At 45.5% G+C, this 12,415-nt stretch overlaps 1 protein-coding gene across 1 annotated transcript; it reads right to left on the reverse strand.

Moving 5' to 3' along the window:
* Window positions 1–1,818: 1,818 nt before the first annotated feature.
* LOC147618839 (protein ENHANCED DISEASE RESISTANCE 2-like) lies at window positions 1,819–4,241 on the reverse strand. Its single transcript, XM_086774495.1, has one exon. It carries the CDS (start codon window positions 3,011–3,013, stop codon window positions 2,081–2,083), a length of 933 nt encoding a protein of 310 aa, XP_086630621.1. The 5' UTR covers window positions 3,014–4,241; the 3' UTR covers window positions 1,819–2,080.
* Window positions 4,242–12,415: the final 8,174 nt, after the last annotated feature.

The following is a 12,415-nucleotide window of genomic DNA, read 5'->3' on the forward strand; positions in this document are numbered from 1 at the left end:
GGACTTGCCTCAAGTGTGGGCACTTGGTGCTCGTGTGATTCTGATGACACACAGCACACCAAACCATACCTTGGTGCCAATATAAGTGAGGATGACTTTGTAGGTTTCCTCCCTGTCCCACTCTCCATTGTTGAGTCATTTGATTTAGCACACCAAACCATACCTTGGCGCCAATGTAAGTGAGGATGACCTTGTAGGTTTCCTCCCTGTCCCACGGCACACCAAAACACATCTTGGTGCCAGTATAAGTGAGGATGACCTTGTAGGTTTCCTCCTTGTCCCACTCTCCATTGTTGGGCACTTGGTTCTCGTGTGATTCTGATGAGACACACAACACACCAAACCATATCTTGGTGCCAATATAAGTGAGGATGGCCTTGTAGGTTTCCTCCCTGTCCCTCTCCATTGTTGAGATTTAAAAGATTTTCCTTCTAAATGCATGAGGAAACGCAACATAAGTCTTTTCCATTAAGTCTCTCACTCTCACTCTTCTAATCATAGACTCGCTCTATAACTGCTTTACATTGTAATGTTGGTTGGTGGGAATTCATATACCTTCCTTGGGTGCAAACCCAACTATGAAATATGCTTTCAAGGCATTCAAATTGGCTTTGGCTTTAGGTTTGAGAGAATCAAACCATTGTTCACCCTTCCTATCTAAGGTTAAGTTAAATAGAGTTAAATACACTCGTTGGACATACCCAAAAGCTCACACATTTGATGGACCACTTCGAGATGTGGAATAGGATTGACAATTCCATCAAATTTGTTCTTGAGCTTGGAAATGTGAACTGTTTTAGTTCTCCAAGGCTTCACAAAGCATAGTTCCATTAAATTTGTTCATGACCTTATAAATGTGAACTGGTTCAGTTCTCTAAGACTTCACGGATGCTCTAGGAGCTGGTCCCACTAGAGCAATAGGTGCTACTTCCAAGGCTTCTCTTGACTTTAGACCCATGTAATCGGATTTCCTCAATTAGCAACTCGAATGTTTTTGTGGATGTTCACAAGGGACTTTCCCGTCCAAAGTTTGAAGGTTTTCGCAAAGCTTTAGACTTATTTTGTTTTGAGGATTGATATGCTGCTACTACAATTTTGTACATATCACAGGATTTATGCACATTTGGTAGTGATAAATGTTTTAGGGGGTTAGGATAAACAAGTGCATGGAAACAAATGACCCTTCAACGCATACATACTCACTAACAAAGGCATGCTACACAATATAGCCTTCAGGTGGGAAGACCAAGCCACCTTCCGGTGGGTAGCTTACTGTGACTAAAGAAGGATCTACTCAAGGCAAAGAGAAGTTGCAGCATCTAGTAGGCCTTAACTAAATCCTCTGAAGACCACCTTGGCTTCCCACTTCAAAGTACGCACCTGCACTTCTTATCTACAGGAACCATGAAAAGATATATACTACTTCCTCAGGTCATGGCTCTGGGTCTTCTTGCCAGGGTTCAAAGACTGCAAACCACCACCACCCATGGTGCTCCAACGGGTTTGCACGTGTGGTATGCCAAATTCATTTAACATTTCCACTCCTAATTGGAGTAGCTGTGTTTCTGTGTGCACTCAAACAGGGACAGAAACCCTGCATAGGTTTTCAATGAGCAGGGAAAGGCCAGCAACTGGCCACTGAAATAATTTAGAGCCTGTGTGGCGATTCAATATTCTGTTTTTGGTGAGCTTAAATGCATGTGCACTTCTCTGGGTTTCATTGGTGAGCTCAAGGAAACATAGTACAGTGTATACAAAGACTTGCCAACAACACAAAATCATGCTTCTTAACAATCACGACAATCGAAAATGGATGTTTTTTTTTAATTTACTGAGCAGTTCTAAAACAAATGGTAGACAGAAGGATCAGATGTCACTTAGAAATTAGCTAAAGTGAACATTTCTAATACAGTAGCTGACTTTAGCTACTGCATGCCATCAGGTACACCCCAACACTGCATATCATCATAAAATACCAGAACTTACCCCATTGCTTGATCTGTTGTCCTCATCTAACCTGGACTTGGTGTACTTTGCATTGCACCTAGGAAATGCAAGCCCCCTTCCCATGCCCTTCTAATCAAGCCTTTGCTTCTTGAGACTCAGGCTCATCATCTTCAACATTAGCTATGGGGTTTTGATGGCTTGCATGAAGAAGAGTACTGAAAGACCTCCAGAACCTGTTAGGACATGCCTGCTGGTCTTTGAAGTCATCTCCAACAGGCGAATCAAGCGAGCTAGCAGAGGCTGGGTCGAGATTCCGAAACCTAATGGTGCCTAGGATCCTCTCTGGAAGATCGCTCGGAGTTTGCCCTTCAAGGACGAAAGCAAGGTCCACAGTAAGACTTGTGACATATCCAAATGCGAGGTGGACAATGGCGTTGGCAACAATGGAGGCGCCAATGTCCACATCTATTTCCATGAAGTGGTCATCCCGAGTGTAGCTGCATGTCACCGCCTTGCCAAGGAGGCATATGGCACGCTCACCGACAGCAGTTTTGACAATCCAAGGCCCTTGTACAACATTGGCGAGGAGCTTGAGACGAGAGTTGCGGAATGTGTTGTCACCATCCAGGAAGCGCTGTATCAAGGAATCCTTGGGCGGGCGGTCGAAGGAGGCATAATACATGATGAGGCTATGATTCTCCTTGCTGGGCACCTGCAGGTTGAATGCCCAGATGAAGGGGATGCCATGCTCATGCTGATGATTATGATGATCTTTTAGGGCTTCTTCTAGAGCTGAACGCACGCGGCCATGGGGGTGTCGCATAACATTGAAGATTTTGGTGGAGCATTTGATCCAATCAAAGGCAATGGGTTTGAGGAGCCACTCTCCGCCTGGTGTTTTCATCTTTGCCTCAAGGTAGTGGGGACCTCTTACCTGGAAAATGTTGCCTGGAGGGGATGACCATCCGCTGGTGCAGTTGTCAAGCTCCCGCAGGGGGAGGGCACCCCCATGCTTAAGCTTCTGAATCCACTCTGGATCTTCTGATTCACCCTTCTCGGCAGCCATGGCTATGAAAGAAACCCTCCCTTGCTTCTCTAGTGCAGGAAACCCTACCCTTTCTTTTCTGATGCGCTGCTGCTGCAGGCGAAGGGTCTTTCTCTTTACACAAGAAAGCGTGTAGATGGTAGTTTGATTTTGCGAAAAGGCGTCCTCTATTATGAACGCTTAAGACAACGGCCTACTTTTTTTAGACGAGGAATTGATGTAACCGTCTACGGAACCGAAAACCTAAATCAATGGCACAACGAAATGCAGTGCGCAATCTACTAGGAACAGTGCCAAATACGAAAACGTGGCAGATAGAGAAACCCTAATTTAACGGCACCTGCAGAGAAATCCTAATGGAGGTAAGTCTAATTCTACGTGGAGAGCGCAATGGCGCGCAGAGAAATCGTAATTCTGAGTGGAAAGAGCCCTAGTTCCGTCTACGGAACCGAAAACCTGAATCAATGGCGTGACAGATAGAGAAAGCCTAATTTACTTCGGACGCCACCTGCAGAGAAATCATAATGGAGGTAAGCCTAATTCTACGAGGAGAGCGCAATGGCTCACACAGAAATCGTAATTCTGAGTGGCACGCACAGAAATCGTAATTCTGAGTGGAGAGCGCCATGGCAGAAACAGAGAGCCTAATTCCGTTAGTAGAATGCAAAAGGCAAAAATAGAAACCCTAACAATGTGGGATTTGCGTAAGAATGAGCAAACGCATGAAGAAAAACCCTAAGTAACAGTCTCCTGGTTCTGTGTAAGAAGCAATCTGCAGAAACAATGGCGCACACTGTCTCTGCAAGAAGCTAAGGAATACAGGGCGGACGAGAAGCACAATCTTCCGCCAGAAAGCCAGCTTCATAGAGACGGAATCGGGAGCAAGCCAAGAACAGAAACCCTATATGGTAGGGTTTCCTCGATTCCTGCACTTATCCATCCCCAGAAATCTAAGGGTTTTTTTCCTCTTACAGTTTCGATAACACACACACACACACACACACACACACACACACACACAGAAACACACAGAAAGCCAGAAGGGAAACCCTTGCAGCAACAATAAGGAGCCCCGAGAAATAAAACCCTAATTCTGAAAGAAAGAAGCCTACTGCGCGCAGCGAGCAAAGCCTAATACACCGATAATGAGGCCGAGAAGCAAACCCTAATCGTGAGATAAGGAAACCCCACATTCTGAAGGAGGAAACCCTAATTGTGGATGTGGGGGAAGCGTCAATGGAGAAAGCCTGCAAAGGGTGCGCAAGCAATGAAGCATGGGCGGGAAGGAGAAGAAGAAGAAGAAAGAAGAACACCATGAGGTTCGGTGACGGTAGGCTACTCAAAAGGACTTTCAAAATAAAAGAAACCTTCAAAAAAAAATTGTGTATAACAATTTTTTATTTTTATTTTTATTTTGGTTGAACTTGAAATTGTAGGAAATTGCGTATTTACCTTTAAAAAAAATGTGTGTAACAATTTTTTAATTTTATTTTTATTTTGGTTGAACTTGAAATTGTAGGAAATTGCGTATTTACATTCTCCTTGTGTATAAACTCACACACACCACCACCAGCTCAAGGGTCACGGGGTACACATCCACCTCCAGCCAACTACCAAGGCTCGAACCCAGTACCTCTCGGATATCACTATGCCTTATGTATGTAAAAACACAACTCAAGTCTTTATAGATAGAATAAAGCTAAATTGGTATAAAACTTGGGCCAAACACACAATTTTTTATACATCTTATATATATATATACAAACAAAGTTTATATTTTTGAGATCAAAATAGAATAAACTTTACAATTTACAATAATTATAGATAGCATCCTGGAGTTTGTATTGTATACATAAAATTTCACTCAAAAGTGGGAAGGCATAACCTTGAAAGAAATCCAAGCATAATTTTTTCATGACAATCTACCAAAATCAAACATCATAGATCCTACGCTCCTTTGCATCCTTCCAAATTTCAAAGACTCGATCCCACTCAACATTTGTCCAACATTGGACCTGTCGATGATACTCTCAATAGATCATCGAGAATCTTAATTGTTAGCCTTGTCCTTTATCAAGTTTTGCTTTGAAAATCTCCTCCCACATGCCACCGTGCTTGTTGGGATAACAATAATGGCTTGCCATAGTTTCAACATGTTGGAAAAATATCCTGCCAATCTTTCATCTTCCAAAACGTTCCCCATGCACCTTGCATAGTAAAACCCTCACAATTTAAATACAAAGTATCTACAAATGTATACAATTCTCGTTCACCAGCCTTTTCATCAATCAATAAGAATGACTTCTCCTTACTATATTGAAGATGTTGTAAGAGTTTATCAAACCATTGCTTTGCATTTCCTTCTCTTGTGGCTTCATTTTGTGCATAATGACATGGACTAAACAACTTTGCTGCATTAAATAGAGGAAGGTCAGGGAAACGAGCATTCAGTAAGTCAAGTCATAGCAGATGCACCATCAGTAGCCACAACTCTTTTAAAGTGAACTCAGGTGAGGAAGAGACTATATAAAATGGGAAAAAGTGAACGTTAGTATTAATGTTAAGCTTGGATTAACGGCTAATAGAGTATTAATTTGTCACGTAGGCTGTAATGCCTGTGACCGACGGCAGACCGGCGGATGGCCATGTCCAGGGTTCAGTGGGAGAGGACGCCCATGCGGAGTCATGGGCGACCGGCTAGTGTGGATGGCAGGCCACACACTATATAGCCTGGGGGATGAGGGGCGATCCACATTCTTCCTCTATGGCTAGGTGGTGAGCCAGAGGCCGTCCCCTCTTGTGGTAATGCCCGTAGCGGCGTTACGGATATCTAACACTGGTATCAGAGTGTGGTTCGAGGGGATCGTCAGAGTCCGCGCGTGAACGGGAGACTGGAGCCCACTCGATGGTTTTCAACCATTCATCTTCTCACCCTTATCTCCACAAGGGAGTGTGTGGAGGGAGGCTGCCAAGCCATTTTTGAAGGGAAGAACTCTCTCTCTCTCTCTCTCTCTCTCTCTCCCCGTCACACACAACAAGCGAAACGCAGGTAAGCTATTTTCGTTTTTTTTTCCCTTTCGAAATTGAAATTGTCTGCGCAAAGATAATCTAGATAATGTCGCCACTGTGTGGAAGGGGGGGCGCAGACCAGCCCCACGAAAGCTATTGAAACACGACTGTGTGTGGCGGTGGGGGGCGAAAACTAGCCCAGGACTAGTAGCTGAAATGCTAAACGAACTCTGCGTGGAGGGGCGAAGACCAGCCAGCCCATGAAAGAAAGCTGAAACGCATGATGTGGGGCGAGAGCACCCATTTGCGCCATTTTGTGCACCATTTGTAAGTCTGCGTGAACTCTATGGTTGACTTGCGTGAGCGCCGTCTGAGGAAGGCCAGGCGGCCAGCCAAGCGGCCAGCCCAGAGGGCGGCCAGGCCAACCAGGCATGGCTGACTTGCGTTGAAGCAAAAACCAGCAAGACTTTGCGTGAGCGTCGTCTGAGGGGGGCCAGCGGCCAGCCCAGAGGGCAGCGAGGCCAACCTAGGCGGCCAAGCCAGCCACCTAGGCGGTGGCAGCGGCCAGCCAGCAAAACGGCCAGCCACACGGCGGCCACCAGAGCAGTCGGCGAGACAGGAAGCCAACCAGAGCAGCAAACAACCACGAGAGAAAAAAAATAATAAAATAGGAGGAGGGATAATCCCGGCAAGGGATAATCCGAATTTTTCAGGCACAGCTTCCCGAACAAAAATTTATTTTTTGATATGAGTTGCAGGCATTTTTTTTCTCGTGGATCGGAGCATCTCGGAGTAGCGTCCTTGTAAAGGCTCGCAGCGCAACACAAATCGACAGGCGACCGTAAAGGGGGGTGACTATTTTCTCTCCACCACTACTCATTTTATTAGCGTTTTTTTTAGTAATTTCCGAGTTCTCACATTATTTTTTGCAAGAATTAAAGATGTCTGCTAGGCGTAGTGTGTCCCCACCACCGCCTTCTACTTCTCTAGGTTTTTCCAGTCTCTTGTCCCCTCGGTCGCGGGTTTGACCCCGACCGAATTGTCAGGCCGTACACGCCCGACAGTTGTTTAGTCCGGAGTGCACTCGTCGATCACGCGTGATCCACCAGCGCCCTCCTCGTACCCCTCCTTAGGACCCAGCGAGCTCGCAGCGGCCGCATTGGCAGATGACCCCTTTCTGGCCGACGAGCCAGAGGACATGAACACCGACGTCGCCGAGGGGACCGAGGAGGACCTCTTGGATTATGACGACGACGATTATGACCTTTTGGACCCTGCTGATGTCCTGACAGAGACAGAGCTCTCTAGTGGACTGTTTAAATATCTTAATGCCAAACTAAACAATATGGGTAAAGTCCAGGCTGATTTAGTCACGATGCTACAGAGCATCTCCACACGGTTAGATGCACTGACAGCCGCCTCGGCTAGTACTCCAACTCCTCGAGGTAGCCGAGCTCCTACAGCACGGGTGAGCGTAGCCTCGCCAGTGGTTGCAGGAGTACAGGTCGATGCGCCTGCGGGGCCGTCCGTAGCGACAGCTTCGTCGTAGACTTAAAGCCGCCTAGTTTTGGTGGCGAGGAAAAGGAAGTGGTCAGATTTGCACGCGCTGCGACAGCAGCCTAGCCGTATACAGCCCGTAGAGGCTAGCCTCTCATTAACCGGCAAAGCGTACAAGTGGTGGATGAGTTTGACAACTCGCCCTGCCACTTGGACGGAATTTGAAACAATGTTTCGAAAAGAATTTTTGCCTGTTAATGAGGCAGAGAGAAGCTAGGAGTTATGGGACAAGTGCTCGATGGAGAACAAATCCCTAACTCAGTACATCTCAAACTACAGGGAGATAGTACTCAAGCTAAAGGGAATCGATGCATTCCAGACATTGCGAGGCTTTAAGAGAGGCCTCAAAGATGATTACCTTGAGTACGTAGAGCCCTTACAGCCTAAATACTTAGCAGAGGCAATTCAATATGCACAGATATTTGATGACATCAAGTGCCATAGTGCACGTGGTGGTTCTAGCAGGGCCGAGGGTAGTGAAAAGAGGAGGTTAGGCCTCAAAAGAAAAGGGTTCCGTAGTGATAAACAAGGGGATAGGACGGACCACGAAGGACAGGGTGATCATTGGTCTAAAAAACCGTGACCATCCAAGAAGAAAAGAGACACCGAAATCCAAAAGAAAGAGCAGTATATTAAAGCGTGAAAGGAAAATCGCTGCTTTAGGCACACGAAAGCTGAGTGTCCAAAGCCTAAAGCCAGCACGAGTGGCAACAACGAGCCCAAAAAAGATGGTAAATCTTCTAGGCAGTTGCATACAGTGCAGAGGCTCCCTCTCAGTTCTGCAGAGTTCAGAGAGGTGACAGTGTGTCATTGTCACGCTTGTTCAGTGACACCAGCGATGTGGCAGCCTACTGTAGGTAAGCATGACATGGTGCGCATGTATGGCACCATAGGTGGCCGTAGAGTCACAGTTTTTATTGATGATGGAGCTAGTCACAACTTTTTGAACTACTCGTTAGTCAAGAAGTTGGGGTTGACTGAGACCCTGAGTGATCATATCATGATATGACAAAACGGTATGGAATACCGTAGTATTGGGGGTCCCATTATCTATGCAGGACTACGAGGCTCCGCTTGACTTTCAGGTCATGCACTTAGCCAGAGCAGACATATATCTAGGCAGGGAGTGGCTGTATGGCTTGGGCCCTAGTCTAGCTCGGAATTACTTACATAATACGCTATGTTTTGAGCACGGAGGTAGAGTCATCACCCTGCAGGGCGACCGTACTGTCCCTGCCACACCACTTATTTCCTCCATGGAGCTGTGTACAGCGGTCTGCAGAGACCAGATAGCAGAGGTATATGCTTGTTACCCTCTTTTGAATTCTGTTTCCGTAGATGAAACGATAAATGATGTTTGCGTAGACAAACAAGGAAAACAAAACAACCTTGGACGAGACCCACTATTTGAAAATCCTGTTTGGCATGCATGTGATTCAAACAAGAAAAAATCCAAGGTGAATGAGACATTAAAGAAAAAGTACATAGATACTTTAATGAATTTATTAGAGGAATTTCAGGATGTTTTTCCTGATGATTTACCAGATAGTTTACCACCATCTAGAGAAATAGACCATGGCATCGAAGTTATGCCAGGATCAAAACCTATAAGCAAACCTGCTTATAGATTAAGCCACTCCGAGGTACAGGAGGTGGAAAAACAATTGACGGAATATTTGAACAAAGGCTTTATTCGGCCTAGTTCAAGTCCGTGGGCATCGCCTATTCTTCTGGTAAACAAGAAAGACGGATCTATGCGGATGTGCATAGACTATAGGGCTCTTAATCAGATAACGATTAAGAACAAGTATCCGATGCCACGCATGGATGAGTTGTTTGATCAACTCTATGGATCGAGATACTTTACAAAAATAGACCTGAGATCAGGATATCATCAGGTTAGAATTAAACAAGAAGATGTTGCGAAGACAGCATTTAGGACCCATTTTCGGGCATTTTGAGTTTTTGGTTATGCCATTTGGGCTAACCAATGCTCCAGTGACGTTTATGACGCTGATGGATAGTATTTTACGTCCATATCTGGGAAAATTCGTAGTAGTTTTCCTAGATGATATTCTTGTGTACAGTAAGACACAGAAAGAACATATAGAGCATTTGCGTCTAGTGTTCGAGTTGTTGTTTTGCGAAAGCACAAACTATTTGCAAAGAAGAGCAAATGTGAATTTTTGAAATAGAAATTCACTACCTTGGCCATATTATATCCGCCGATGGTACGCGGATGGAGCCAGAAAAAGTAGAGGCTATTCTTAAATGACCAGTGTCGAAGAATCTCGAGGAACTGCAGATTTTTCTTGGCATGTGGGGGTTCTACCAACAGTATGTGAAGAACTACGCGAAGATCGTAGTCCCGTTGACTGACCAGTTACGGTCAAAAACTAAAACATTAGTTGGGGGGACGCCCAACAAAAAAGCTTTGATAAGCTCAAGGTGACCGTAGCAGCTGCACCTGTTTTGACTATTGTGGATCCAAATGAGCCGTTTGTTTTGGAAACAGACGCTAGTAATGAGGCCATTGGGGCCGTACTTATGCAAAGGGGACGCCCAACTGCATTTGAGAGTAAAAAGTTAGATCGTGCACAGCGTAACTACTCGGCTTACGAGCGAGAGTTACTAGCGATAGTTCATGCACTGAAAAAGTGGAGACACTATTTATATGGTGCTACTTTTGAGGTCCGGACGGACCATGAAAGTCTGAAATGGCTTTCAAGTCAAAATGAACTGAAGGGTAGAAAATCTTGGTGGGCGGAGATTCTACAGGAGTTTGACCTTCAGATACGTTACCAGAAAGGTAAGTATAACGTGGTGGCAGATGCACTTAGTCGCATGCCACAAATTAATGAACTTAGTTTCACAGTCTTCAAGAATTATTTCTTGGAGTCCCTACGTGGTTTATGTGAGCATGATCCATCTTTTACAGAGGTCTGGCGCGCTGTACGCGTACGCACTTCTTCACAGACGCGACCACCTCCCTCGTTGGCACGGATTGCTAGTCCGGAGAGACTGGCCGAAGGTGCAACGAGAAGGGAAGCGAGAGTTAGTCCGGAGAGACTAGCCGTGTCTTCTGGGTATAGTTTGGAATCGGAGAGCTCTGACGTGGCCCTTCATCACCTTTGACTGCCACGGCTTCAAAGGGGAGTGATAAACTTCGTCGGGGGGAGAAATATGCTAATTACTCCATTGACGACGGGTACTTACTCTACAAGGGTAGAATATGTGTACCAACTACTATTGGTGACTTTCGGGCCCAAATTCTTAAAGAAAGTCATGATAGTCCAAGTGCGGGTCATCCTGGGATTCAGAAGACCTATGCACTAGTAAAAAGACAGTTTTATTGGCCTAGTTTGTTTAAGGACGTCCAGACTTATGTGCTGAAATGCAGTAAGTGCCAGGTCAATAAACATGAACGTCTTAAGGTTGGAGGACTACTCCATCCGCTGGAGATTCCTCAAGGGAAATGGGAAAGCATTTCCATGGATTTCATTACCGGTTTACCCGAGGGAATGACTCGGTGTGGGTGGTAGTGGACAGGTTAACTAAAATGGCAAAGTTTATCGCCACCACGAAGAAAACTGTTAAAACGCCAGAGTTGGCAAAACTCTTTATTGAACATCTCTACAAGCTATATGGCCTGCCCGCAGATATAGTGTCGGATAGAGATAGAACGTTCAACAGTCATTTTTGGAGGGAAGTCTTCAAAAAGTTGGATGCTACTCTGAGTATGAGTACGGCAGATCATCCGGAGTCTGATGGTCAAACTGAAAGAGTTAACCAAATTCTAGAGGATATGTTGCGTTCTTATGTTAGTAAGAAGCAATCTAATTGGGAAGAGTACTTGCCCTTATTGGAGTTTGCCTATAACAGCTCCAAACACTCAGCGACTGGATTTACACCATTCATGTTAATGTATGGATTCCAGCCGAGATCTCCGATGGCTGTAGGCCTAGAAAAGGAGAAGATTCAATCTGTCAAGGATTTCCTTGAAGATATGAATGATATGCTCAGAGCCGCACGTGAGAGCATTCGTAGCGCTCAGGATCGCGCTAAAACTTATGCGGATAAAGGACGAAGAAAGGTGACCTTTGCAGAAGGTGACTTTGTATTCCTCAAGGTTCCTGCACAGTCAGAAACCATGAAAACGGGAAAGTGTAATAAACTTTCTCCGAGATATTGTGGTCCTTTTAAAATCCTTAAGAAGATTGGGGACGTAGCATATAAACTTGAGTTACCGGAGAGTTCTCAAGTCCATCTTGTCTTCCATGTCAGTAAACTGAAGAAATCAGTTCACGGGTTAGAGAACGCAGTTTCTCCAGAGATTTTGGTGGACTTGATAGAGCCACCAAAGATACCACATGAACCTGAAAAGATTCTAGAGTATCATGACGACAGACAAACCCGACATAAAGTGTACCAGGAGGTACTTGTTAAATGGACAGATAGGGATGAGGAGGTGGCAACCTGGGAACGCCGTAGTGCAATTTCCAAAAGGTTTCCCCAGTTTGTTTTCGAGGATGAAAACTCTTCTTAAGGGGGGGTAATGTCACGTAGGCTGTAATGCCTTTGACCGACGGCAGACCGGATGGCCATGTCCGGGGTTCAGTGGGAGAGGACGTCCATGCGGAGTCATGGGCGGCCAGGCTAGTGTGGACGGCAGGCCACACACTATATAGCCTGGGGGATGAGGGGCAATCCTCATTCTTCCTCTATGGCTAGGTGGTGAGCCAGAGGCCGTCCCCTCTTGTGGTAACGCCCGTAGCAGCGTTACGGATATCTAACATAATTAATAAAAAGATGCCAAATTAAATGAGAAAGTGATGGGACTAGAGTTAAGCAATAAGG

This window comes from Cibotium barometz, chromosome 34 (genome assembly GCF_041138505.1).
Source record: "Cibotium barometz isolate CiBa-2024 chromosome 34, ASM4113850v1, whole genome shotgun sequence".
In the NCBI taxonomy this organism is placed as follows: domain Eukaryota; kingdom Viridiplantae; phylum Streptophyta; class Polypodiopsida; order Cyatheales; family Cibotiaceae; genus Cibotium; species Cibotium barometz.

Bases quoted from the DNA above. Each gene is read 5' to 3' on its own strand.
- LOC147618839 (XM_086774495.1), bottom strand. From the start codon at position 3,013: ATGGCTGCCGAGAAGGGTGAATCAGAAGATCCAGAGTGGATTCAGAAG.